The 24,276-nt window shown below is 40.1% G+C and overlaps 1 protein-coding gene across 2 annotated transcripts in view; it reads right to left on the reverse strand.

Moving 5' to 3' along the window:
• Positions 1-242: 242 nt before the first annotated feature.
• WAPL (WAPL cohesin release factor) overlaps positions 243-24,276 on the reverse strand; it is a 219,129-nt gene continuing 195,095 nt past the window's right edge. For both annotated transcript variants that reach the window (XM_073596726.1, XM_073596725.1), the window contains 2 exons: positions 12,916-13,011; positions 243-8,863 (listed from right to left, as the gene is read on the reverse strand). In XM_073596726.1, the coding sequence (XP_073452827.1) occupies positions 8,798-8,863; positions 12,916-13,011 (162 nt within the window). In that variant the 3' untranslated portion in view covers positions 243-8,797. The remainder of the gene's footprint in view (positions 8,864-12,915; positions 13,012-24,276) is intronic.

Raw genomic sequence — 24,276 nt, forward strand, 5'->3', positions numbered from 1 at the left:
TCCTGTGTTGGATGCGAAAGAAGAAAAAAAATTGAGTTTACATACAATTGAATGCTTACTATGCCTTAAGCTCTGAAACTACAATTTGATAGAATGTCTAAAAAAGCTGTAAAGCAGCACATTATATTGCAGAGAATGATCAATGCGAGAACATATTCTTCACACAGAACTTGCCTTCATTATTACACACACACACACACACGTTGAGACAAGCACTGTATATATAGTGAAAAGTAAACGCCTTATATACTGAAAGTAGCAATTTTTATTATAGTTAAAATTATTTACAAAAAACCCAAAGACATACTTCATGAAACTGGTACAAACTTTTATTTTCCTGCCGTTGGCTTTTGCTCCAAATATCACAGCTGAGAAATACTGTATAAAATAAAAATAAGATTGGATTCAGAAAAGTACTCTACCATTCTAGTCTCCAATGGCTTGTATTTACATAAATATATACAGAGGAGAGAAAAAAAAAAAAAAAAAGTTACTTTGAACTTCAGGTTATTTTGCAAGTAGGTTTCATGTACCCTTAAAGCAGAGTATTTGATGGGGTTTTCAGCATGTACAACAATTAACAAAATGGCTCCCACCTCCGCATTAAAGGCAGACATAGATGGCTAGAATTTCCACCAAGAGAGGGAGGAAAAAAAACAAAACAATTAATTCCCCCATCTATGCTAGAAACACAGAAGAAAGAATCCCCATTGCATTCAGGCAGTTGAGCCTGCTGGCACTAATGAACAATGACCATTTAAAAATGTACCACCTGCCTCAGTTGTTTATATAGAGTTTGTCAAGCCAGGTAGTGTTTTCAGGGCCATCCACAGCTTGAATTCCAAAATGTAAGTGGTCAATTGGGGCCTTTAGATTGCAGCATCTTCAATTACTATCCCAGAGCACATTCTAAAGAACGGAATCTTTGCCATCTCAAACCCAATAATTTTTGAATTATAAAGATTCAAGTGGGACTACATACTGATAAAGGTACATCAGTGAATGAAGAAAATCTTACTTTACTCTAAATCTAAAACTAGTTGGCAACTTTAAACCTCAAATCCCAAATGTCTTGCACCAAAAAATCTTTAAACTAGTATGCCCAGTGTTAAGACATTGCACCTCTGATATTTTCATATGGAAAAAAAACCTGACAAAAACATTTCATATTTAGGAACGGAGATGAAGAGAGGAATTTAAATTAACGCAAACTGTTGATAAAGTATAAATTTCAAGTTAAAACCTTTGTAGAGAGCCTGCGCGTTTACATCTAACTAATGAAAGATACAGATCCTACTGTGTTTTGTGCTAGATTGCAAATCATCTCCTCCTTTTGCCCTCCACCTCTAGTTTGCAGAGGGGCGCAGTAAATTTGGGTTCACTCTTGGCAAATGAGGCAATCAAAAACACCTACACGGGTTAGATGAAAACTCGCACAGGTGCCCCAACACAAAAAAGGTTACTGAATTTACTAATTTTTTCAAAACCAGATATTAAAGAATTAGTAAAAATATTTTGGCTACCATTCAATATTGAATGCTCAATTTTATTTATGAACAAAAAAGAAAAATGGAATTATAAAACATTAACAGCGTATAGGGATACAACAGTCACTGAGGAAGTCTGGCACCCAGTCATATGAGAATGGGAGTTAATTCTAATGCTTCCATCATGTAACGCTACATCCAGCATTTTTATGACTGAATTCTAGTGACAGTAAGGGGTGTTGAAGTTAGGGAGCCACTTCAGCCAACCACAAGTTCAGTGTTAATCAGATACTTACTAAAATGTTCACTGTTTAAGCTAAACAATAACACAACGTTAAGTTTGAAAAGAGAATTACAGTCCTTTTCAAGTTTTTTTTTTCTTTAAAAAATGTAAAATGGAGAGAAGTGCATTATGTAAATAAGTTTATCAATCTGTGCCATTTCATAAACCTTGGTTCTAAGTGTAGTTTGTAATTAAATAAGTACATGGGACAGCCATATTTGCTCATTCACTTATCTTACTGAACATAAATATTAAAGGGTGTGATTGAATACAATAGACATCAAAGTCTATAATGGCACAAAACACCCACACAATAGTAGCTAGAACGCATACAATCTTTACTTTTAGCCTGGGATGTACACACTGATGGTTTTTTTTTTTTTTTGTACAACCCAGCGGGTCCGACGTACAGCAATCTCCCCCGCTGAGCTGTTGTGTTCTGACAGGGGGCGGTCCCCCGCCAGAACACTCTGATGCTATTGGCTGAGAGCACTGATCAGGAGCCGGTCGGCTGCTAGTTTTTCAGCATGCTTGTCCAACAGAAGCCTGCCAAACGGCCGCCTTCTGTCAGACTGGCTGACATACACATGGGCTGAATAACGGACGGTTTTTATTGATCCAGCCGATGCCTCCCAACATTCGGCCCATGTGTACTAGGCATTAGATTTTAAGCCACGTGAAAAGTACTTTTGTTTTTGTAAATCTGTAATGCAGTTAGGTGATGCTCATGCGCACCACACTAATGCATGTGACTTGCTGGTATGTTAAGTGGCTCCTATCTAAATTGGCCCTAGTATGTGTACATATTAAAGTGAATTAGGGACCTTAGATTGTAAGTTCCTGATGGGCAGAGACTAATGTGAATGTACAAAACATATGTAAAGTGCTGCATAAACTGTCGGTGCTATAAAAGTACCTGTAATAATGTGAATTATAAATTATTACAGTTCCCCTTGAACTGACATTTCTATAATTTCTCTCTCATATCACTGGTACTAATTACGACTGCATTTGTCAATTAGTAGAATGCACTTCACTTTAAGAACCCAAGAAAATAACTTCCATGTTTTTTTTTTTTTTTTACATGACACCAGCCCAATAGGAACAGCGCCACTGGAACTTTTAATAATGAAGTCAATGGGTGCCCACATGTTCAGTGAGATTATAACAGACCTATATAAACCATGTTATACGTAACATAAAATTTTTTAAAAAAGATTGTGGCTTGCACGGAAGATAAGGGTACCAATTTGACCAAAAATGATTGGTTGCTAATTTTTAAATCCATCATTTAGGTTTGGACTGACCTTGGTACAAATATTGACATGATACAATTTTCCATTCTTTGATAAAATTATAGCAACTACAATTTTGTATTTCTTTACAGGAAAAACACATTTTCAAACACTGAACTTAAATAGGTGCACATAAAATAAGTAATGCTTTCAATAAAGCATAAAAAAAAGCCTGATTTACATACATCAGCAATCAAGGTCAATAAGTAAACAGATGTGTGCTGCAACCATTGTTTTTACGCTACATAGAGGTCAATTGGAAAAAACTGCCTTAAATCCTCTCATTTTAGAACAGGTCTAGATAAGCCAGTTAAAGTATAAGTGCACTTTTAATACACACCTAAGCTTTTAAGCGTACCTTTTAATGGGCTTAAAAGCTCCCTGCCAAAAAACTCCCACTGACCAAGACGATCAGGAGGCGTGGTTTCTCCATGATGCATCAAAGTAGGCCTGCACACTAAAACAAAAAATAGAACTATACCCACCATCCTAAACCCCATATATGCAGGCATTTTACACATTCTGTTCCGTCATGCAGAGAAACATTCTTCAATCTTCATTCATTATAGGAAATGCAAATCTAAGTGCATATGTCAAAGGAGGACAATGAATGGAGGAGTCAAGCTTACCAATTGGTATGGCTGTGTAAAAGTTATTTTTTTAATCTGAAATCCAAATATTACTTTGTGGCACACTCCAGAGCATTACCCACTCAAGATACCAGGGATAAATGTAATATTTGTGATATAGATATATATATATATCTCCACTAGCACTTTTTAAATTTCCTGTGTGAGGTGAAGTGAGCAAGCTAGTCTAAAGCATTTCTAGAGAAAGTTAACATGCAACAGGCATGTAGGCTCTCTGCATCTCCTCCCCTGAGTATTTTTTTTCTTGATGGCTGCACAGGTACCTGTTACTTAAAGTGAACCTTCAATAATTTTAATCTTTCCATCTATTAAATCTTCTCCCCTTGTTGTTTTAACTTTGGATACTAAAACATTTTTTTTCTGCCAGTAAACACCTTATACAGCTCACTTCCTGTTTCTTGTCTGGTCATTAGCCTAGGCTTAGGATATCAGTAACAGCTCTCACTCTCGTGAGAGTTTGCCAGAAAGGGAGGGGGAATGCGTCATAAGAGGGCCAATCAGAGCTGCAGGTGTGCCTCTGTGGGTCTGTGTAAATCCAGGAAGTGAATAGGCAACAGCTTCAGCTGCCCACAGTTAAAATGAATGCAGCCAAACTCAGCTGAAGCAGATTTCTGCAGCATATTTGGAAACTACAGAATCACAGTATATATAAAATATGCAAAATGTTTGGAGGGAAGCTTCAGAATGGCAAAGATGTTTTTATTACAAATTATGTGAGCAGACTGCAGTTCCTCTTTAAGTACTAGGGCAGCGGTCCTCAACTCCTGGTCTCAAGACACTAACAGGCCAGGTTTGCAAGATAACTTAAATACATCACAGGTGATATCATTTGCTGCTCAGAGATTGCAGTATCCTAGTCTGCATCTCCCCAAGGTAATACTTAAAATTTGGCCTGTTAGTGGGTCCTGAGGACAGGAGTTGGGAACCACTATACTAGGTGATAGTGGTATTAAGATAAATTCATTGGTCGAATGGTTATTTTCTAGCATCATACTCCCATATTACTATCAGCCAGAGCTCGAAGGCTGGTTCTCATTTCCTATGAGTGACTTGATTGATGCCAGTCATCATCCCAAACTGTACATTTTCAACAGAAAATAGAAACCCTAATCTATCAAATGCTGGAAATGTAATATTGGCTGTAACACAGCAAGCAAGTGATCTCATATGCTACCATTTGAAAAGTTTACAATAGGGTTGGATTTACTAAATATGGATCATGCAAACCCTGGTGCAGCTGGGTACAGAAACCAACCAGCTTCTAGATTTTATTGTCAAAGCTTAAATGATAAGTTTGCCATTTTTAACATGTTACACTCATTCAGGGTGTAATATGTTACAAATCAACCGACCCCTACACCTCCCCGGTGTGCGATCAACTTCCCTGACTCGGTCATACTCTGCAAATAACGTGGGCGTCTGGGGCTCCTCCCGCCTGAACACGTCACTCATTTACAAAGTTCTGTGAATAGAAAACAAGGTCTGGCAGCCTTTGCGGCTGCTGGCTTGTAGTTCTCAAGGAACTATCATGGCGCTGCTGAGCTCTGTGGTAGTTCATTGATGCTTCCTGCTAGTGTGTAACTGCTTGGCCAAATGATGTATGGCCAAACAGCTTACACACAGTCTGCAAGAGCTCTGCATTGCACCCATGATCGGCTGATCATGGGTGCAATGCTTTCCAGGCTTACAACAAAAAAATAATAAATGCACATTTTTTTACCTGAAAAAAGATGTGTATTTATTTATTAAATGTGAAGTTATCCTTTAATTGAACAAGCTGAAGTTAGAAGCGGTAGGCTACCATGCACAACTGCACCAGATGTTGCACTCTCCAGTTTTAGTAACTCAACCCCTATATGATACAGGGCTGTACTGTAGTGCTTCCATTCAGAAGAATAAAATGCAAAAAATAAGTAGTTTTGTTTATTGAAAGGTGCACTTATGCTTTAACTAAATTATACATTTTTGTCAGCTAAAATGTAAACTGACTTTAAAACAATTCAAGCAGGAACTCTGACAAACACTGTATAGCTTTACACAACTTCTCCCAACCTGAAGCTGTGAATTTGAATACACTACGCTATGGAATGACAAACAAAAAGCATCTGGGGGGGGTAACTTCTATTTTATGACAATACAGTGGTATTTATCAAACGTCTAAAACCTGTCCTATGGTGGTGTACCTGTTACTCAAAGCAGAACCTCTGGATTAGCCAAATGTCATTTCTTTATATACCCTTCCTTTCTGCATACTGGGGATGTCTGCTGAAGAATTACCAATCTCGATAATCAATTATCCAAGGACATAACAGACATTACACCAGCAAAGCCATGCAATCATAGGAACTATTAAATGTTCAGATATTTGCACCTCTGCAATGCAAGCATAAACAGGATTCTGAAATACCCTAATTTTGCAAGTTTTTTGGAGGAGGGCGGAGTAACCTATTTGTTTAACGCGACAATACATAGAAAACAGAGGTGTTAAGACATTAAAAAGTACTTATCCCAACAGTAAAAAGTAAACCGATAACCTGCATGTCCCCTGAAAACAAGCAAACAATGCGCAAAGTGATTTCTATACTCGCATCTTTGGGATTGCTGCTAGTGGCTGTCACATCAGTCTAAGCATCATTTAAACCAGTAGCAAAGAAAGCATATTAAGGGAGACCTCAGTCACTAATGTATATTGTTAAGCACAGCTGAAAATAAGCTTCCGTTTTGGCTGCCTATTAAACGCTCAACTGTATGTTAATCCAACAATGTGTGTGAGGATTAGGAGCACTGTGCCTCATTTATATACATTAAAAAGTTTGCTACCTTCAAATGAGGGATCATGACTAGTATGGGTTGAGTTGCTCATATCCTTAATTATGACAGGATTATCAACATCCCAATATAAAATGTACAAGGCTGTTATGAAGTGCTTGCAGCTGTTCCATCTAATTCTTGCAAATCTCAGGGCCACAGCCACTGCTTTTCCATAGGTTGGCACCACACTAAAAACTCAGCAGTGGTATGAGAGGATCAACGCCCAAAGGGTCACAGCTGCTGACAACAAAGAGAGTGTTTCAAACTCAAAGCTGAAGGCAGTCATAACTATTAGGGCTGCCCCTGGCTAAAATCAAATATTTATTATTTTTAATAAATGAGGCCCAGTACTTCTCATGGCGACATCACTTGTGTACCCAAACCAAATAAATAAAAGTTCCTTGCAAAATGTTCCAAAATCACCATGGTTTGCCCAGGAATTAAACTGCACAATAAATCTGTATATAAAAGAAAAAAAAATGAAAAAGCTGTAAAGATAAAGCCACTCTTTGGAAAGTTAGTTTTACCTTTTCACATTTCTCAATGTGAAACTGACAACCTTCATATATTCCCATCCCACCCTCCGTTTGCTATCAAAATTGTACAGATTACAAGTGCAAAATTAGTAGATCTAAAAAGAAATTTCAAAACTGAATATATTTTATTAACATTTTCACATAAATATTGCTAAGAACCTCAACTATTTTTTATTTATTTTTTTTTGTACAAAAAGCCAAAACTACCTACAGCATTTCTCCACCTTCCTTGAACATTTTCTATGCAGGCAGAGATGCAGATTGGGTGTGGATCACCTATATGGCTTTATTAACATCTTCTTGGTAGACAGTAATGTTTTGTTATGGTGGACATCAGATGCACCCTGGGAGAAAGTCTCTGGTGTACACAAAGACGAAAGCAAATGGGGCATAGGCCTTAACGCCAGAATGTACCTCATCCTCAAGCTACTCATCTGAAAATATTTGTCAGCTTCAAAGAAAACTCTCAATGGAGAGCTCTTGAAGAGTTTACATTAGTGCTGAGAAACACGTCTGCCGTTCGTCATTTCAATGTTCTCACAAAGAGTGTCTGCTGTTCTTGTATGCCAACTAAAAGCTTTAAATCAGGTAATGTCAAGGTACTGCAAACCTCAACTTCAGCAAAGGTTACAAGAGACTAAATGTTAAAATACAAAGCCTGCTGAAGGCATGTTCCTCCGTGCCACCCAAGACACTGCAAGAGGCAAAAAAGCATTAGAGGAAGATGAACTCCCCCCCAAAAGTCAACTAAGGGCACATCCCTTTTCATTTACATTAGTCCAAGATGACACCTGAGATGGACCGCGAGAAATATAAAAATAGATCCCTATTTACTAACTGGGCACATAATGTACAACTGAGCTATTGACAAAAGCACTTCCAATTGTATTCTTGCTCTAGCACACTTAAAAACCAGGGTCTACCAGCCTGCCTTTTGGAATTTGGTGCTGTAGAGCTCTACAAATTTCACAACATAATTACTTTAAGGTCTCAATAAGTCTTAAATTAAAGGAAATAAGGGAGGGTGCATATACAGAAAATACATTTTATGAAAAACTTATGATTGGAGCAATCTAATAAAATGTATAAAATGGGAGTAGCCGAGGAAGAAAACTATCAACAGTATACTAAAAAATACATTTATCTCTTGTACTTTTGGAAGCATTGAAAGCCTATTAGAAAGCAGGAAGGTAAGGGGGTGGGAGAAAAGAAAAAAACACATAAAAGCAGCTCGTTGTCCAGATTTTTTTTTTTTTTTTTAGACTTCACCCAGGCTGCGCAGTCTTTGTACCTGGCTGGCATAGAATGCAGTATTCGATAGTAAACAGCAGTTGCATGAACAGCAGCAATTTTCCATCAATTTTATATTTTATTCCCTTTAACTGGCCATAACCAAATTCTACTTGAGGAAATACGCAGTGAAAACCCCATCGAATTCTATAAAAAACGCAAAAAGAATCGAAATACTGCAATGATTACAACAGCCGGGTCACTTATCCATCTACAGAATCTCTGGTCCTTGGTATTAAAAGCTGCTGTATGCTCAGCTAAAACCTGGTTGTTGTGGCAAACATATGCTCAATTAATCTGCAAAAATCAGAGTCCTGTTTGCCATTTCCATGTAAGTAGCACATAATCTGCACACAGTGCGTCTTCAGGGAATTTTTTTTTTTTTTTCTTGTTAACATGAGTTGTATATCCAGCATTTATAAAAGTCTGTTGATGATGGTGCATTCTAGCAGTGTTCCAAATACTCAATGACTCTTGAGATGGACTTCTGGCCTGTTGTTCCCACTGCACACTGTAAGACAACAAAAAAAAAAAAAAAAAAAAAAAGAAGGCACACATAAGATGATATCGGGTGCTATTAACAACCACTCCCATTAGACAATGCGGTTAATAAGTATATTGCATACATTTGACTTTCTTTCCGCTACTTAATGTGGAACTAAACCCGCCAATTTAACGGTTTGCCAAAACCTTTACATTCAAGGCATGCCATGAATAACTATCCCATTTGCCGAGGTTGCCTACCCCTGGCTTATGCGCTCAACCGAACTGTCGGGGCATCAAATGGCTGGTGTCATAGCTGATCACATGTGCAACAAAATGGCAACTGCAGATCACAAAGAGGCTAAGATGGCCATTTGCTTTGCTGTAAATAGGAGGGTTTAGTTACGCTTTAACAATGCTTATTCAGCATCAGGTAAAATAAGGAAAATTTAACTTGCCAGTAAAATTGCATATCTTGGAGTACAATACAGGATATAGGCAAAGTATTCACAGACTCTTTGGTTATGAGCTCAGAGTTTAAGGTAATATGACACTGGCAAAGGTTCTGAAGGCACACTCACTAGACTAGCCCCTATAACTACCTCACTCCGTGCGGTCTCAGTTTAACCAAGAAATGGCGAAAGCGGAGATCTATTCTTTCAAAATGCTTAAGGCCAAGTTCTGGTTTGATTGCAGGAAGGTCAAAATGTGAGGAACAGAGTAATCTCTAGAACTGAAGTGCTCATGTTCACATGAGGCAAAAAAGAAATTCCTGATACAATAGTAGATCTTCCTGCAGGTGGATTTTCAAGGCAAGCAAGGTATGAAAAACAGACGCAGAGACTCCTTTATCTTTTAAGACCTGGGCTTCAACAGCCATGCAGTTAAAAGCCAGAGACTGAGAAGCTGCATGGAATAGAATGCCCTGAAAAATCTTATCTGTTGGGAAGAGGCCAGGGGTTATCTGCTGGAAGTCTGAGTTTGTTCTTTACCAGGTTTTTCTGGGCCCGTTTGGTGTAAGAATCACAGTTTTCCTCTTGCTTTATCATTTGGAGCAGACAGGGCAGAATTTGCACCGGGGAAGGTGTACACTAGCTTGAACTGAGAACAGGGAATTATCAAGGCATACAAAGCTAATGCTAGAGGATCCTTGGACCTGGCTACAAAGGAAGTTTGTTGTTGAATCTGGAGGTCAGGCGGTCTACAACCAGGGTCATATTTGTGAAGGGTGGGGGGAGGAAAAAAATGTCTTCATAAATTTAGGCCAATGTATATTCTGCTACAAAAAAAAAAACATTAAGCGTATATTGATTGGTTTATGCAAACCTTCTAGCGCCAAACTATGGGATATATTTCTGGAATTTTTTATTTTATTTTTATACTAATAATGGCGGTGATCAACGACTTATAGCGCGGACTGCAGTATTGTGGCGGACAATTGGACACATACTTTGTGGGAACCAGTGACACTAATACAGCGATCACTGCTAAAAATATGCACTGTCACTGTATTAATGATACTGGCTGAAAACATCTGGTAGAAACATCTAGGGTGATCAAAGGATTAACTGTGTGCCTAACCAGTGTTTTAGTGTACTGGTGCTTTTACTAAGACAAGAGATAGATTTTGTTCCCTGCTTTGCAGGAACAAAATCTATTCCTTCCCTCGTCAGAACTCAGATCTGCCTTGCTTACATAAGCAGATCTGCGTTGTGTGTGTATTACTGAAGATTGGCAGGTGCCAGTGGACAAACAGTGACCGGCACTCACAGATCAGTTTCTGCTGTGAATTCCACCTGCAGGTGGAAGTGCAGAATCACACACACACACACACACACACACACACACACAAACACACACACACACACACACACACACAAACACACAAACGATTCTGCACAGCAGAGCTGCCCCCTCTAGCAGCAAAACTGCTATGGGGCAGACTGTAAGTGGTTAATAGAAGCTTACTAATGTAAGCACCCCTGCCAGTGGTAAACGGTTTGTCTCAGAACTCATAAAAGGATAAGTTAACCTTTTGGTAAAAAGTAAATGCACATATTTTTTCAGGCAAAATAAAAAAAACAAACAAACGTGCATTTAGTATTTTTTCCCCTAACTGAAAAGCATTGTACTTGTGATCAGTGGATCAGGAGTGCAAAGGCAGACTCCTGCAGACCAGCCCTGCAGCTTTGTGCGTGGACCTTCATACGGGTTTGACTGCAGGGCTTGAAAATGAACTATGAGGCCACTCATCAGCAACCTTGGTCCATTCAGAACTATTCGGGAGGGGGTGGTGTTAGGGGTAGAGTGAGAGGCTGCCTCTGCTGGAACACGTAAACATGTTCCATTCTAAATACGGGTAATTATCCTTTAACTGATACATCTGCAGGACAGCCTTTTCCGTTGATACACAACACACTTACTGCCCAGATCACAGGTGAAAAAGTAAAATAAGCCTAAAAAAAGAAAACGAATGCAGCCAACACATCTAATTATTGGAAAGATGCAATATAATAAATGTTTGGAGCACCAAGGCAGAAGTGACTGGAATACAAAGAATGCATTTTTTTTTTTTTTTTTTTAAATGTGTTTTCCTCACGTTTTTACACAGAGTGGGGAATGTTAGAACCTCTGTTGAATTTTTTATTGGTGCCCAACCATTCCCCACTCAATTTCAGCATACAATTGACAAAATGGCAAGTGAATGTAACCCAAAACATAAAGGTTGTAAATTCTCAAGGCAAAGGATAATTGAAGTTGTTTAACGATATTTAGCAGCAAATCTGCCAGAGAATTTTAGAGGACTCCACTGCTACATAAAGCGGACGTAAACCCATCCATAAAACCATTTTATTTCCGCCATGTGCTGGAAATTTAACACTCCCCTCCCATTGGTTGTGCTCTCAACCAAATTATCAAACCATCCAACGGCTGGTGTCTAAACTGATCACATGTGCAGCATCATGGCAGTTGTAAATTAAACAGAGGCAAAGATGGCAGCTTCCTTGGCTGAAAATGATAGGGGGGTTTACTTACACTTTAAGTAATGATGGAAGCAGGCAAAGCAAGAAAGGCAGCAATAAATCCACTAATAAGGCTTGTCGCCTACAAATATACAGAGAAACTGTACTAGCCTATTATTTCTTCAATCCATTCTAAGAATTGTTTAAATTTAACTACTTCCGGACTGCCCACATACTGCGGCAGGGTGGCCCGGCTGTGAGAACTGACGTACCTGTACTTCAGTCCATGCATTAGATACAGCGGGCACTCGCCCAGAGGTGCAGAACGGGGATCTGTCTAGGTAAACAAGGTGGATCCCAGTTCTGACCGGGGAGGAGAGAGAGAGAGAGAGATCAGCTGTTCCTAGTGATCAGGAACAGCGATCTCGCTCTACTCATAGTCAGTCCGTTGCCTTGGCAGTTAGAAAGCACCTCTCTAGGGAACACGTAACCCTTTGATCACTAGTGTTAACCCCTTCCCTGCCAGTGCCATTTATACAGTGATCAGTGCATTTTTTAGCACTCATCACTGTATTGGTGTCATTGGTCATCAAAAAGTGTCACTTGGGGTCAGATTTATCTGCCGCAATGTCTCAATATATGCTTATTATACTAATTTTTAACAAAAAAATGTAGCAGAATACATATTGACCTAAACTGATGAATAAATTAGTTTACATTATTTTTTTGGATATGTATTATAGCAGAAAGTAAAAAAAAATGTTTTTCTCTTTAAAGCACAAAAAAAAAAAAAATTAAAAACTGCAGAGGTGATCAAATAACACCAAAAGAAAGGTCTATTTGTGGGGACAAAAAAGGACATCAATTTTGGAAAATGTCGCACGCCCACGCAATGGTGAGTTGGCCTGGTCATTAAGGGGGTAAATCCTTCCGGGGCTGAAGTGGTTAAATTTGCTCTAGCCCATGATCAGTATTGTTTATGTGCTATAAATTCAATGCTTTAAATCTGCCTTGCATCTGGATACATTCTTACATGACTGGCATAAACTTTTTTTAAAATAAAGTACACAGAGGTGTTTATTAATATATGACCATGACATTTAGAAAGGTAACTTACGGTGAGGTTCATGAAACTGAGAAATTTTTTAAGCATTTCGGTCATTATTGAAAAATCTCCTTCTGGTAGATTGTTCCGTACAGTAGTCACATTAATCTGACAAAGAGAAAAAAAACATAATAAAAACACTGAGAGCAGACATGGTTGCCAAGTAAACTGGGTTACAGAATGTACATTACTGTAAAGAAAAGGAAAAAACTAAAAAAATTAGAGATAAACTCAAGAAAAAGCAGAAAGCAAAAGAAAAACCGCCATATAAGAAGTCAAATTTCGAAAATGTAAGGAATTAAAGAAAGCTCACTTTGTTCCATAGATCTATTACCCATCCTTATTTAAAGTGATGATCTTAAAACAATATTAAACCCAAAACCAAAAATGCAATATATTACAGCCTACAAATCATTACATGTGGTGGCTGCATTCTTTTTTTTTCTTTTAGGTTCCCCCCACCCACTCTGTTTTCATCTGGTAATCAGGCCAATAACACACCTCCTATATTCTGTATTGCGTACCGCCACTCTGGATGAAGGAGCACAGGGGCACAGCAGCAGGTTAGTGTTAAATGGACTAGCAGATTCAGATATGCTAAATGAATCTAAACTCCAGCTCGCACTGCAATTAAAGCAACGTTTTTTTTTCTTTTGGGATAAAGGTCTTACATGAATAAATAAAAGCTGATCATCGTAAGCACTCCTGTCAGTGGTAAATGGTTAGTCTCAACACTTAACAGATACAACAGAAAACCTAAAAAAATTAAACGAATGCAGCAATCACATCTAAGAATTGGTATGGTGCAACATAATACATATTTGCTTTTGGGTTTAATACCACCAAGTTATTAATGAAAATTATTATTTCCTATTGAACACCACACAAGCTAAGTTTCTCTCAATAAAAGGGAGTATAAATTGAGAAAGGCAGTTCAGCCATAACTGATCATAAAACACACCTGCCAAGAACACCCAATGTCTATGTTCTCATTACACAGAGATGAAAAGCAGAGGTTCCCAACCACCATGCTGTGGCTGGCGGCTGTGCTGCAGGCTCCTTCCTTCCAGGCCTCCAGACAGCTGCAAAGCCCTTAACATGCTACGCTGTCTTTCAGTACCCATAGTCGCCCCCCCCCCCCCCCTCCAACTTCCTATAGCAGCCTGCAGTACCCCTTAACCTCACACAGTATCCCCAGGACATCTGAGTGCCCTCAGCAACCATAGTGCTTCCTTAACTAGATTTTACTGAGGAAGCCAAGCTGAGGAAAGGCATCAAACCACTTCGGACAAAAAACAAAAAAGGTAAGCTGGGTAGAGGAGGGGTTATAAAGATGCTGGCTTACTATTTTTCTGTTAGCCAGTGTCGAAACATCCTAATGGCAGCAGTATAAGCCAAATGTATCTGAATGGCTGTGTCCCTCTATGGGCAAGAAAGAAAATGTTTCAAGGTAGCAAAGATATGACAAAGCCAATAGCAAGTCTACTAGATGATCCAAGGACCGCTGGATGCCCATCTTGGCCTAAGACCTACAAGCAGCTTCATGTATAAGGACAGTCTGAAGTAACTGATCTACAAATCAAACCTGTTGCATGCTTCTCCAGCCCATCTGTTCCTCAGTCTGTGTAGGCGAGTACTACCCACACACTTCACAAGCACCTGTCAATCACGTCTTACAAAACAAAAAAGGGGAGCGAGTGTCAACAAGACTAGTGAGAAAATTAGTACTAGGTTTACCTGTAAAATCCTTTTCTTGCAGTACATCACAAGACATAGAGGACTTCATATTCATTACTACTTGGGTTATGCCGACAAGGTCAAGTGAATGGACACTGGCCAAAAAAAGGTAAGGAATCCCCACCCACACATAACCCCTATCAGCTCAACTAAGTTGGCCGTTTTGTAGCAAGCAATGCAGAACAGATGAGAGGAAGGATCCTTCTGTCCTGTGATTTTTTTGGTAAACCAAAAATCCTAATTTCTTAATCATATCACAGGACAAAAAAGACTTCAAATTCATTACTACATGAGATGTCCCTAAGCATTAAACAAGATGGGTGGGCAGCAGAGCAACAAGGCCAAACACCCACAAAACTCAAAAACAGAACGTGGGAACCCAACTACAAAAGCACCTGTAAGATCTTTCACCCAAAACTGCAGTCCCCAGTGGCATGAACGTCTATCTGGTAGAACTTGTAAAAGTGAGAAGATCAAATAGCAACCTTACAAACTTAACTTACAACAGAAGCTTGATGCTGAATCACTCAGGAAGCACTTGGCTGGGAAAGTAGGAACCTTGCCCTTAATCCCACAGGCCTGAGAAATAAGCAAAAACGAAAAACACCAGATTGAGAAAAGCAGTCTAAGCCTTATGAGGACCTTTGGGTATTACTAACAGGCTGTCCAAACGAAGGTGTAGATAAATATGAACAGCTCATACATCCAGAGAGTGAGGAGCTGCCTTCTTATGATGTTTAGAATTGGAACAAAAGAATGGGAACACAATGTGCTGTTTTAGGTGGAAGAAACTAATGTAGATAGGAAGGAGGAGTGAGGCCTCAAAATTATGGTAAAGAACCAGAAAGTTCCTTGCAGGAAAGTGCAGCCAACACTGAGGCTCTGCAAGCCAAATTAGTGGCTACCAAAAACATAACCTTGTACATGAGGAGCAACAAGGGAGGAAGGAAGAAGTCTGCAAAAAAAGACCAGACTATGTTAAGGTCCCGCAGAGACCATATTGGACTACACAGATGCAACAATCCACCAGACAGAAAAAGATTAACATGTTCCTCGTGAAATACTGTATGATCCTTACATCAGATGAAATAGGTCTTCTGTGTATTGTGATAAACGTTCATAAAGGTCTACTTCCTAGCCATTCTTTTTTTTTTGCCCCTTCCCTGTGAAGAGAACTTGCCTCTGACCTAGGACTAGGGGGTTCAATTCTTCTTACCAAACTGGAACATAGGCTTTTGTTTGGAGCCAAAAACTTTACTGTTTACAAAAGTAACGCTTCTTGTAGTTGGAAGGCGTTTGCCCATTAAGAGCACCCTCTCAATATGCTTTTTGCAGAGAATCTCCACTGACCCACACTTGAGTCATGTGATCCTTCTCATGTGGACAGACAGTGTACACCTGTGAATGCTGCCATATGGAATATTCCCAAGGTATCCAGAGAGAAACTCAAGACTCTCAGAAAATCCTCTAGAAAGAAGCTGTCAGATAAAAGGATTCACTGGGTCTGATTATTTGTAACATAGTATATGCCTCTTTCAAATTGCAAACACCCACCACAGAGACCGTAAGCTGCATAGCCCCTTCTACCAGCAAGGAAGGTGTCTTGAAAAGGCCTATAACTTCTTATTCGTAGCATCTAAAAAGACCATGACCTCATCCACCGGGACCGCTGGGTTTTTTATTTTAGTAGAACATGGTCAGATCAACAGCTGGAGAACCCTATTCCTTGTAGAATCCCTGCTCCATTGGGTAATGCTGAGCAAATTGATTCAGAGGCAAAAAAACACCTTCTCCAAGAGAGCCCAATACCTCACTTACTGCAACTGAGAGTGCACGGGAAAAAAAATTGGTATTTTTGGAAGCCATTAGGGCACAAATCCAGTGACCTTTGAAGAGGAGGAATACGGAAGTGACGATTTCAGGTTAGTGCACACTACAACCGCTAGGAAGCCCACTGTGGTCTTCTGTATCTAAGACAGCCCTGGAGACAGAGACTCCTCCTGTGAAGACTCATTTATAAAATGATTCCCAATTCCGGACAGCTTTTGCAGGATATTATTTAGATACCTCATTCTCCTGCAAAATGGGGGAAGTGGAAGAAGAGCATCAAAGTTTGCGTCCGAGTAGTTCCAAGCCATTGAGAACCTTTAAGAGCTAACCACGCAAACCAAAAATGCAGAAGATAATGTCTCAAAAGACAAGGAACCAGAGAATTGAAGCCCCTAGAAGGTGAAAATAACAGATATGGACAGGGATTCAAAGCCAACCTTACCTTTTGGGGTGCCACTGCAGAGTGAATCATACAGGGAGTTCTCATTTCAGGGCCTACTCCATTACTACCCCACCCCCACCCTCTCTGTGCGAGTGAGGTCATTACTTGCTGTGGAGATCGTGGGTTAACAAGCTGTTAACACCTCATTGGCAGTCATCTCCTATACTGCAGCTGTGCGCTCTGCAGATGCCTCAAATCACTAGCTGTTCTGGGCTTCTGAAGCAAGAAGCACGTGTAGAGAATTGGTTTAATGGCAAATAACATCAATGGGCAAGTGTGCAGTGCCAGACCGTCCACTGCAGTATAGCCATTCGCAAAGAAACAAGTGCCTGGTAGCCCTGCAGGGGAATGCTGCCACCTTGCTCACTAGTACAAAGGCACTCGTCCATCCAAGTTGCAGTCTCAACAGTACCAATCTTTAACCATCATAGCTGGCATGCCCAGCAGGGCATTCAGGGATCTGACAATCCTTCCAGTTGATACCTGTACTGAACCTTTACAGAAACCTGTCAGCGAGATCCTCTGATATTGTGTGCTCTGGAGATAGCTGTCCTCATAATACAGAGTTGACTGGCTTACTTACATGCTGTCCACACACTTGAACGCAGGCCTGGGTACAGTCAGTCCCTCCTGAGCTGGTGGTCATATCGACTGATCCAGATGAACACCCAAACAGTCCCAAAGCATGGGACTAAAGCAAATGGAAAGATCCTCACAGTAAAATCTGTAGGCACATTCATCACTTAAGAGCACTAACTAAAAATCTGAGGCTAAGTTGAAATGAGTGTAAGAGTTTGTTATTTAAAAAAAAAAAAAAAAACCTAACATATACTTGCCTCCACTGTGCAGCTTTTTTTGCACAGAGTGGCCCCAAAACCTTGTCTTCTGGGATCCCCCGGTGGCTTTCGCGGCTCCTCACCACATCAGGTCACCCCTTAGGAGAAGCGCTCTCTCCGGGGGGGCGGTCACCTTGCGGGTCCTGCGCTCCTGAGTCCAGCATTTGGCATCCATAAACACTGAATGTATGACTCGGCCCCAACGTCCGCATCATTGGATTTGTTTGACAGCAGCGGGAGCCAATGGCTGCGCTGCTATCAATCTATCCAATAGAGAGCCGAGAACCCCGGGCAAAAAGACAGCGCGTCCCCGCAGGGTCAAGTTCCAGGGCTTGGGTAAGTAAAACGAGGGGCTGGGGGGCCAGTCACTGCCAGGTGTTTTTTTTTTTTTTTTTCACCACACATACAAAAATAAAATTAAATACAAATATAGCATAATGCTGCCAATTAAAGCGGAGTTCCACACAAAAATGGAACTTCCGCTTTTCGGAACCCTCCCCCCCTCCGGTGTCACATTTGGCACCTTTCAGGGGGGAGGGGGTGCAGATACCTGTCTAAGACAGGTATTTGCATCCACTTCCGGCATAGACCACCACGGGAGTCTATGCCTCTTCCTGTCCCTCCGCGCTGTCTCCTGGGAAACACACAGGTCCCAGGAGATAGCGGGGACCAGTTACAATGTGCAGCGCGACTCGCGCATGCGCAGTAGGGAACCGGGAAGTGAAGCAGCAACGCTTCACTTCCTGATTCCCACACCCAGGATGGCGGCGGCAGCTCCCGAGAATCGAGCGGGTCATCGGCGTCGGCTGCCGACATCGCTGGACCCTGGGACAGGTAAGTGGCCATTTATTAAATGTCAGCAGCTGCAGTATTTGTAGCTGCTGGCTTTTAATATTTTTTTTTTTTGGTGGATTTAGGTGGACTCCCTCTTTAAGCGAGCGTACCACTGCTGTTTGTTGCCCTACTGTATATACATAAAATAACATAATTAAAAAAAAATATATATAATTTCAAAGAACCTTTCCCAACAAACAATGAAGATAAATAATAAACTATTACTCACTTATTACTAATAAAACAGTTGAGGTCAAAATCAACGTTGAAACCTCTAGGGCAGTGGTTCTCAACCACCCTATGGTCATGACCCCGTGATAAAATCCCCCAAGTTGTGGGTACCCCTAACAGTAAAATTATTTTCGTAGCGTGGGTTATCAGCACCTATGGTAAGACAAGTGATTTGCGCCCCTAACCTATGGACATTTAGCGCTCGTTGAGTCCCTTCCACTCGTACAGTATTAAAACCCCTATATGGTACATTTTAGGATGTACCACTCTTTCTTTGTTCTCCTTTCTTTCCCTTTTCTTTCTATCCCAATTTCTTGATTTTTTTCCCCTTTCCCTCTCTCTAGCCGTCGTTCTTGTTCTCTTATTATTTCTCTCCCTTTTCCTCTCCCTTCCATGTAGTCTCTATTTTTATTCCTTCTCTTACTTCTTGGTGGGGGGAATGGGATGAGTGGCAGTGCTGGCGGGCAGTTGAGATGAGTGGCAGTGATGATGGGGAATGGGATCAGTGGCAGTACTGGGGGGAGTTCTGATCAGCTCACTTAGGTACTCTTGATTAAGGTCATCTGCTGATCTGAGAACTGTAGTGGGGACTTTTAATGGCAACCATAATCACCATTAGTGTTACTCACTGTGTCTCCCAGCAGTGACACCTATGCTGAAATCAGGAGATAGGGTCTCCTCCAGCCCCTCCCACTTCACATTCTTCACCAGTCAGCTGACCTCTAGTCTCTGCCCCTCAGCCATGCTGTGAACTGAATGGGCGGCTGCGAAGAGGCTGAGTGGGCGGCTGCGGGCTCTAGGAACTGCCCAGCTGGTTGGCCACGAAAAGGCTGGGAGAGCGGTGCGGGATTCAGGAAAAGCCCAGGATTCGGTGACTCCTGGCAAATCATCATTTGACCCCTAGGGGGGTCCCAACCCCCAGGTTGAGAACCACTGCTCTAGGGCTTAATACTTCTGGATTTTTACTCTCAAAAAGCCCCAATCCAATGCCTGTACTGCCAGTCTCTCTTTTTTAAGCATTTCCCTATCATAACCTTTCTGTACAAACCGTCTTTCAAATACTTCTGATTGTTCCACATAATCCTCAAGATTGGTGCAATTATGTGGAATAATCAGATGTATTTGAATGACGGTTTGTACGGAAAGGTTATGATAGGGAAATGGTTAAAAAAGAAAGACTAGCAGTACAGGCATTGGATAGGGGTTCTTTGAGTGTAAAAATCTATCAGTATCTACTCATAAACACACCAATGGTTTTGGGATGGTTTTTTGACTATAATATCCAGTGTATGAAGATAGAGAATATCAAAAATCACTGAGGGTTAAAGTTCCAAATAAAGTTTTGCCTCCTATAAAAAAGTCCCCACACTGAGATAAAATGGGCCCCGGGATTATAGACCCACCTAATATTAAGGGGGGGGGGGGGGGGGGGGTTGGATTTCCATTTTTGACTGTTTTTTTTATAGTTGTGGTAAATGCATTTCATGCAAAACTTCTAAAATGAATAATAAGAGGAGAAAAGAATTTAGGGCCACAGCTACTGATATGACATATCCGATTAAAGATTTTATTACCTGCTCTACCGTTGGGGTAGTATACATGTTGGAATGTCCATGTTCATTTCAGTACGTAGTACGAACATCCAGAAGTATACAGGTTAGGGTTAGGGAACTTATGAACAGTATCAGAAAAAGGGAAAACTAATCATAGTGTCGCTAGACATTTTAGAGAAGTTCAAAAGAAGGATCCCAGTGGCCTAAAGTTTTGGGGCATTGAGAAGGTACAACAACATTGGAGGGGGGGTAATTTTGTAAGAAAATGTAGTCAACGAGAATCATTCTGGATTTTTGAAACAGAAGTATTAACCCCTAGAGGTTTGAACATTGATTTTGACCTCAACTGTTTCGTTAGTAATAGTTTATTAATATTTATCTTCATTGTTTGTTGGGAAAGGTTCTTTTTGAATATATATATATATATTTTTAAAATATTTTTATGTATTTAAACATGTAATACTTTATGTTATTGTTTTATGTATATACAGTAGGACAACAAACGGCAGTGGTACTCTCGCTTAATTGGCAGTATTATGCTATACTGCTATTTCAGTTAATGGGAGCACTTGTGAGTAGTGCTTCACTTCCTGTTTGTTCAGTCCATTTGTTTTTTTTGGTTGTCATAGCGATGCATGCTCAGCTATATAACGTCACCTGGCGCTCTAAGCCCCGCCTGCTGAGGAAGCCTATCATTTGGCGATACGCGTGTAGGGGAGGATTGGAGTGTAGTGACGTACATCTGAGTCTCACCTGGCGAGGTGGTGAGCTGTATTGTACTATATGCGTGTTACATCTTTGTTCTAGTAAGTGTTTCTGTATAGCAGGGTGTTATAATAAATATACCTATGTGGAACACACTATGTTTTCCTTTATTGCTTTTTATATGATCTGATGAGAGTTGTGAGCATCATATTATCTACTACAAAATATGTGAGATAAGGGATTGGAGCCATTGTTTTTGGTGAGGCACCAGCCTGCTGTTTCCAATTTCCATATGAAGTGAGGAGAGGATGAGATCCATTATTCCGTCTAATTAAAGGATAAGGAGTGGAGCAGCCTGGTCTGGATGTGAGGAGATATTGGCCTTTTGTTCTTTTACATGGCGGTGAGCAGGCAATTTAACTGATAGAGGATTGACACATAGTTTCTCATTGGTTGCTGAATTATCTACTGCTGAACTATTTACAGGGGAATTTATTCAGAGAGACTTTTGAGTAATATTTAATTTATAATTTTTTTTTTACTTGTTTTGATTTTTTTGTCGATTGTTTTTGCTGCGCTACACTGATTAATATTTTTATTACTTCTGCATGAAATGCCACTGTCGATATTGCAGTTCCACAACAGTTTAGGAAAAGAAAAAATGGACAAAATCGGAATCCAGAGTGCATTTCCGAGCTGAAAATACAATGTTCTAATGTCGAAGAGGAAGGTAGATGTACTATATTTCTGGCATATCACTAAATTTATCACTATTGCAGCAAGCTTAAAGGGATAACGCATAGGGAAATGTGTATTTATTCCAAAGAGGTGCTTAATAGGTTTTTTATATTATTATTTGGCATTGACATTCAAATTTTGGATAGAGTGGAAAGGAATTCGAACACCTGTCAGTTTTTATTGCTGTCTGTGTCCCCATTAGAGATTCGCCCTCTTTATTCAGCCTGTTTATCATCGAAAATGAAAGTAAAAGAAAATCCCAAATTCAGGGCCGCTATCAAAACAGTAACATTGGGGACATTTTCCAAATGGGACACTTTGGATTTTTTCCTCTTCCCTTTACTTACACTTTAACCACTTCAGCCCCGGAAGATTTTACCCCTTTCCTGACCAGAGCACTTTCTACAATTTGGCACTGCGCCGCTTTAATGGACAATTGCGTGGTCATGCGACGCTGTACACAAACGAAATTTGCGTCCTTTTTCCCCCCAAGATAGAGCTTTCTTTTGGTGGTATTTGATCACCTCTGCGGTTTTTATTTTTTGCACTATAAACAAAAAAAGACCGACAATTTTGAAGGGAAAAAAAAAAAAAAAAAAAAAAAAAAAAACACACAATTTTTTTTTTACATTTTGCTATAATAAATATCCGCCCAAAAAATATATAAAAAAACAACATTTCTTCCTCAGTTTAGGCCGATATGTATTCTTCTACAATTTTTTTTTTTTTACCAAAAATATCGCAATAAATGTATATTGATTGGTTGCGCAAAAGTTATAGGGGGTTATTTACGAAAGGCAAAACCAATTTGCACTACAAGTGCACTTGAAATTGCAGTCGCTGTAAATCTGAGGGGAAGATCTGAAATGAGGGGAAGCTCTGCTGATTTTATCACCCAAACATGTGCAAGCTAAAATGCAGTTTTTTATTTTCCTTGCTTGTCTCCCTCGGATCTACAGCGACTGCAAAGTGGATTTGCCTTTCGTAAAAATGACCCCCTTAGTGTCTACAAAATAGGGGATAGATTTATGGCATTTTTATTATTATTTTTTTTTCTTATTAGTAATGGTGGTGATCTGCGATTTTTATCAGGACTGCGACACTGCGGCAAACAGATCAGATGCTTGACACTATTTTGGGACCACTGACATTTAAACAGCGATCAGAGCTAAAAATAGCCACTGATTACTGTATAAATGTCACTGGCAGGGAAAGGGTTAAACACTAGGGGCGATCAAGGGGTTAAGTGTTTTCCCTCAGCGTGTTCTAACTGTAGGGGGGGTGGGCTACCACTGACATGACAGACATCACTGCTCCCGATGACAAGGAACAAAAGATCTGTCATGTTACTAAGCAGAACAGGGAAATGCCTTGTTTATACATAGGCAGTTCTCCGTTCTGCCTCTCCTCGCCGTGATTGCGAGCCCCTGGCGTAAATGGAGTCCACGGGACCCGCGGGCACACTCGCCCATTATCCTGCTTTTGCGGACTGACGTACAGGTACGTCAGTTTGCACAGGAGTGCCATTCTGCCGACGTATATCGGTGTAAGCCGGTTGGCAAGTGGTTATGTAAATGCTTTCACTAAAATTATGTTAATGCTGACATGTATCCTGTTGATTCTGGTGAAATGTCTTTCTTTTAGCTACGTAAACATCCACATTTCTCAACATGTGTGCAGCACAAAAAGAAGCCACCCTGGCCCTGGATGATTTAAAATTTCAGCTGTAATCTGAATTCCCTTTCCCAAACGTCATCCATCTATTCAGTTTTAAACAATTAGGATTGACCTACATTTACCTGACTGAACAGAATTAGGATTATAAAAAATGAATGTCCCATTTAGGTTGCCATTTTCTTTGCTTCATATAGTGGCCTCTATTCTTACAGAGTAATATCTGTGAAGACCATTTTAGGTATAATGACTTTAAGCATTAGTAAGTTAAATTAGAACTAGGGACAAAAAAAAAAAAAAAAAAAAAGACAACGCAGTCTGTCAAAAGAATTAACACAACAGTCTGTTTTTCCGAGCCCCCTTAACCGTTTTATTTTCAGTCATATTTTTAAGCTCCTTTTAACAGACCAAACTGTTCAGTAAAAGTATTTGATAAAAGGGGTTAGAGACAAACCATTTAACACTGATGGAAATGCTTACAGCTTTTATTTCAATTGAAACATATATCCTAAAAAGGAAGGAAGAAATATATAAAACAGGCATTCTGACTTGCCTGTAAAGCAGGACTCGATAAAACCCAGGCGCCAGGTCGCAATTGCAACTTGAAATTGCATTCTGGTGCCTGGGCTACAACACAGCAGCAGTCTAGATTTCTCCCATTGTTTATTTTTGAGCAGGGCAACGTCAGGCTTCACGTAGGTCACTGCTGTCCAACTACACCCTGACTGGGCGACTTTGCAGAAGGGGGGTCCAGTGTTGTAGAGCTATTTTATGGCTCTCAGATTTAGCGTGT

This window comes from Aquarana catesbeiana, linkage group LG08 (assembly GCF_042186555.1).
Source record: "Aquarana catesbeiana isolate 2022-GZ linkage group LG08, ASM4218655v1, whole genome shotgun sequence".
Lineage (NCBI taxonomy): Eukaryota > Metazoa > Chordata > Amphibia > Anura > Ranidae > Aquarana > Aquarana catesbeiana.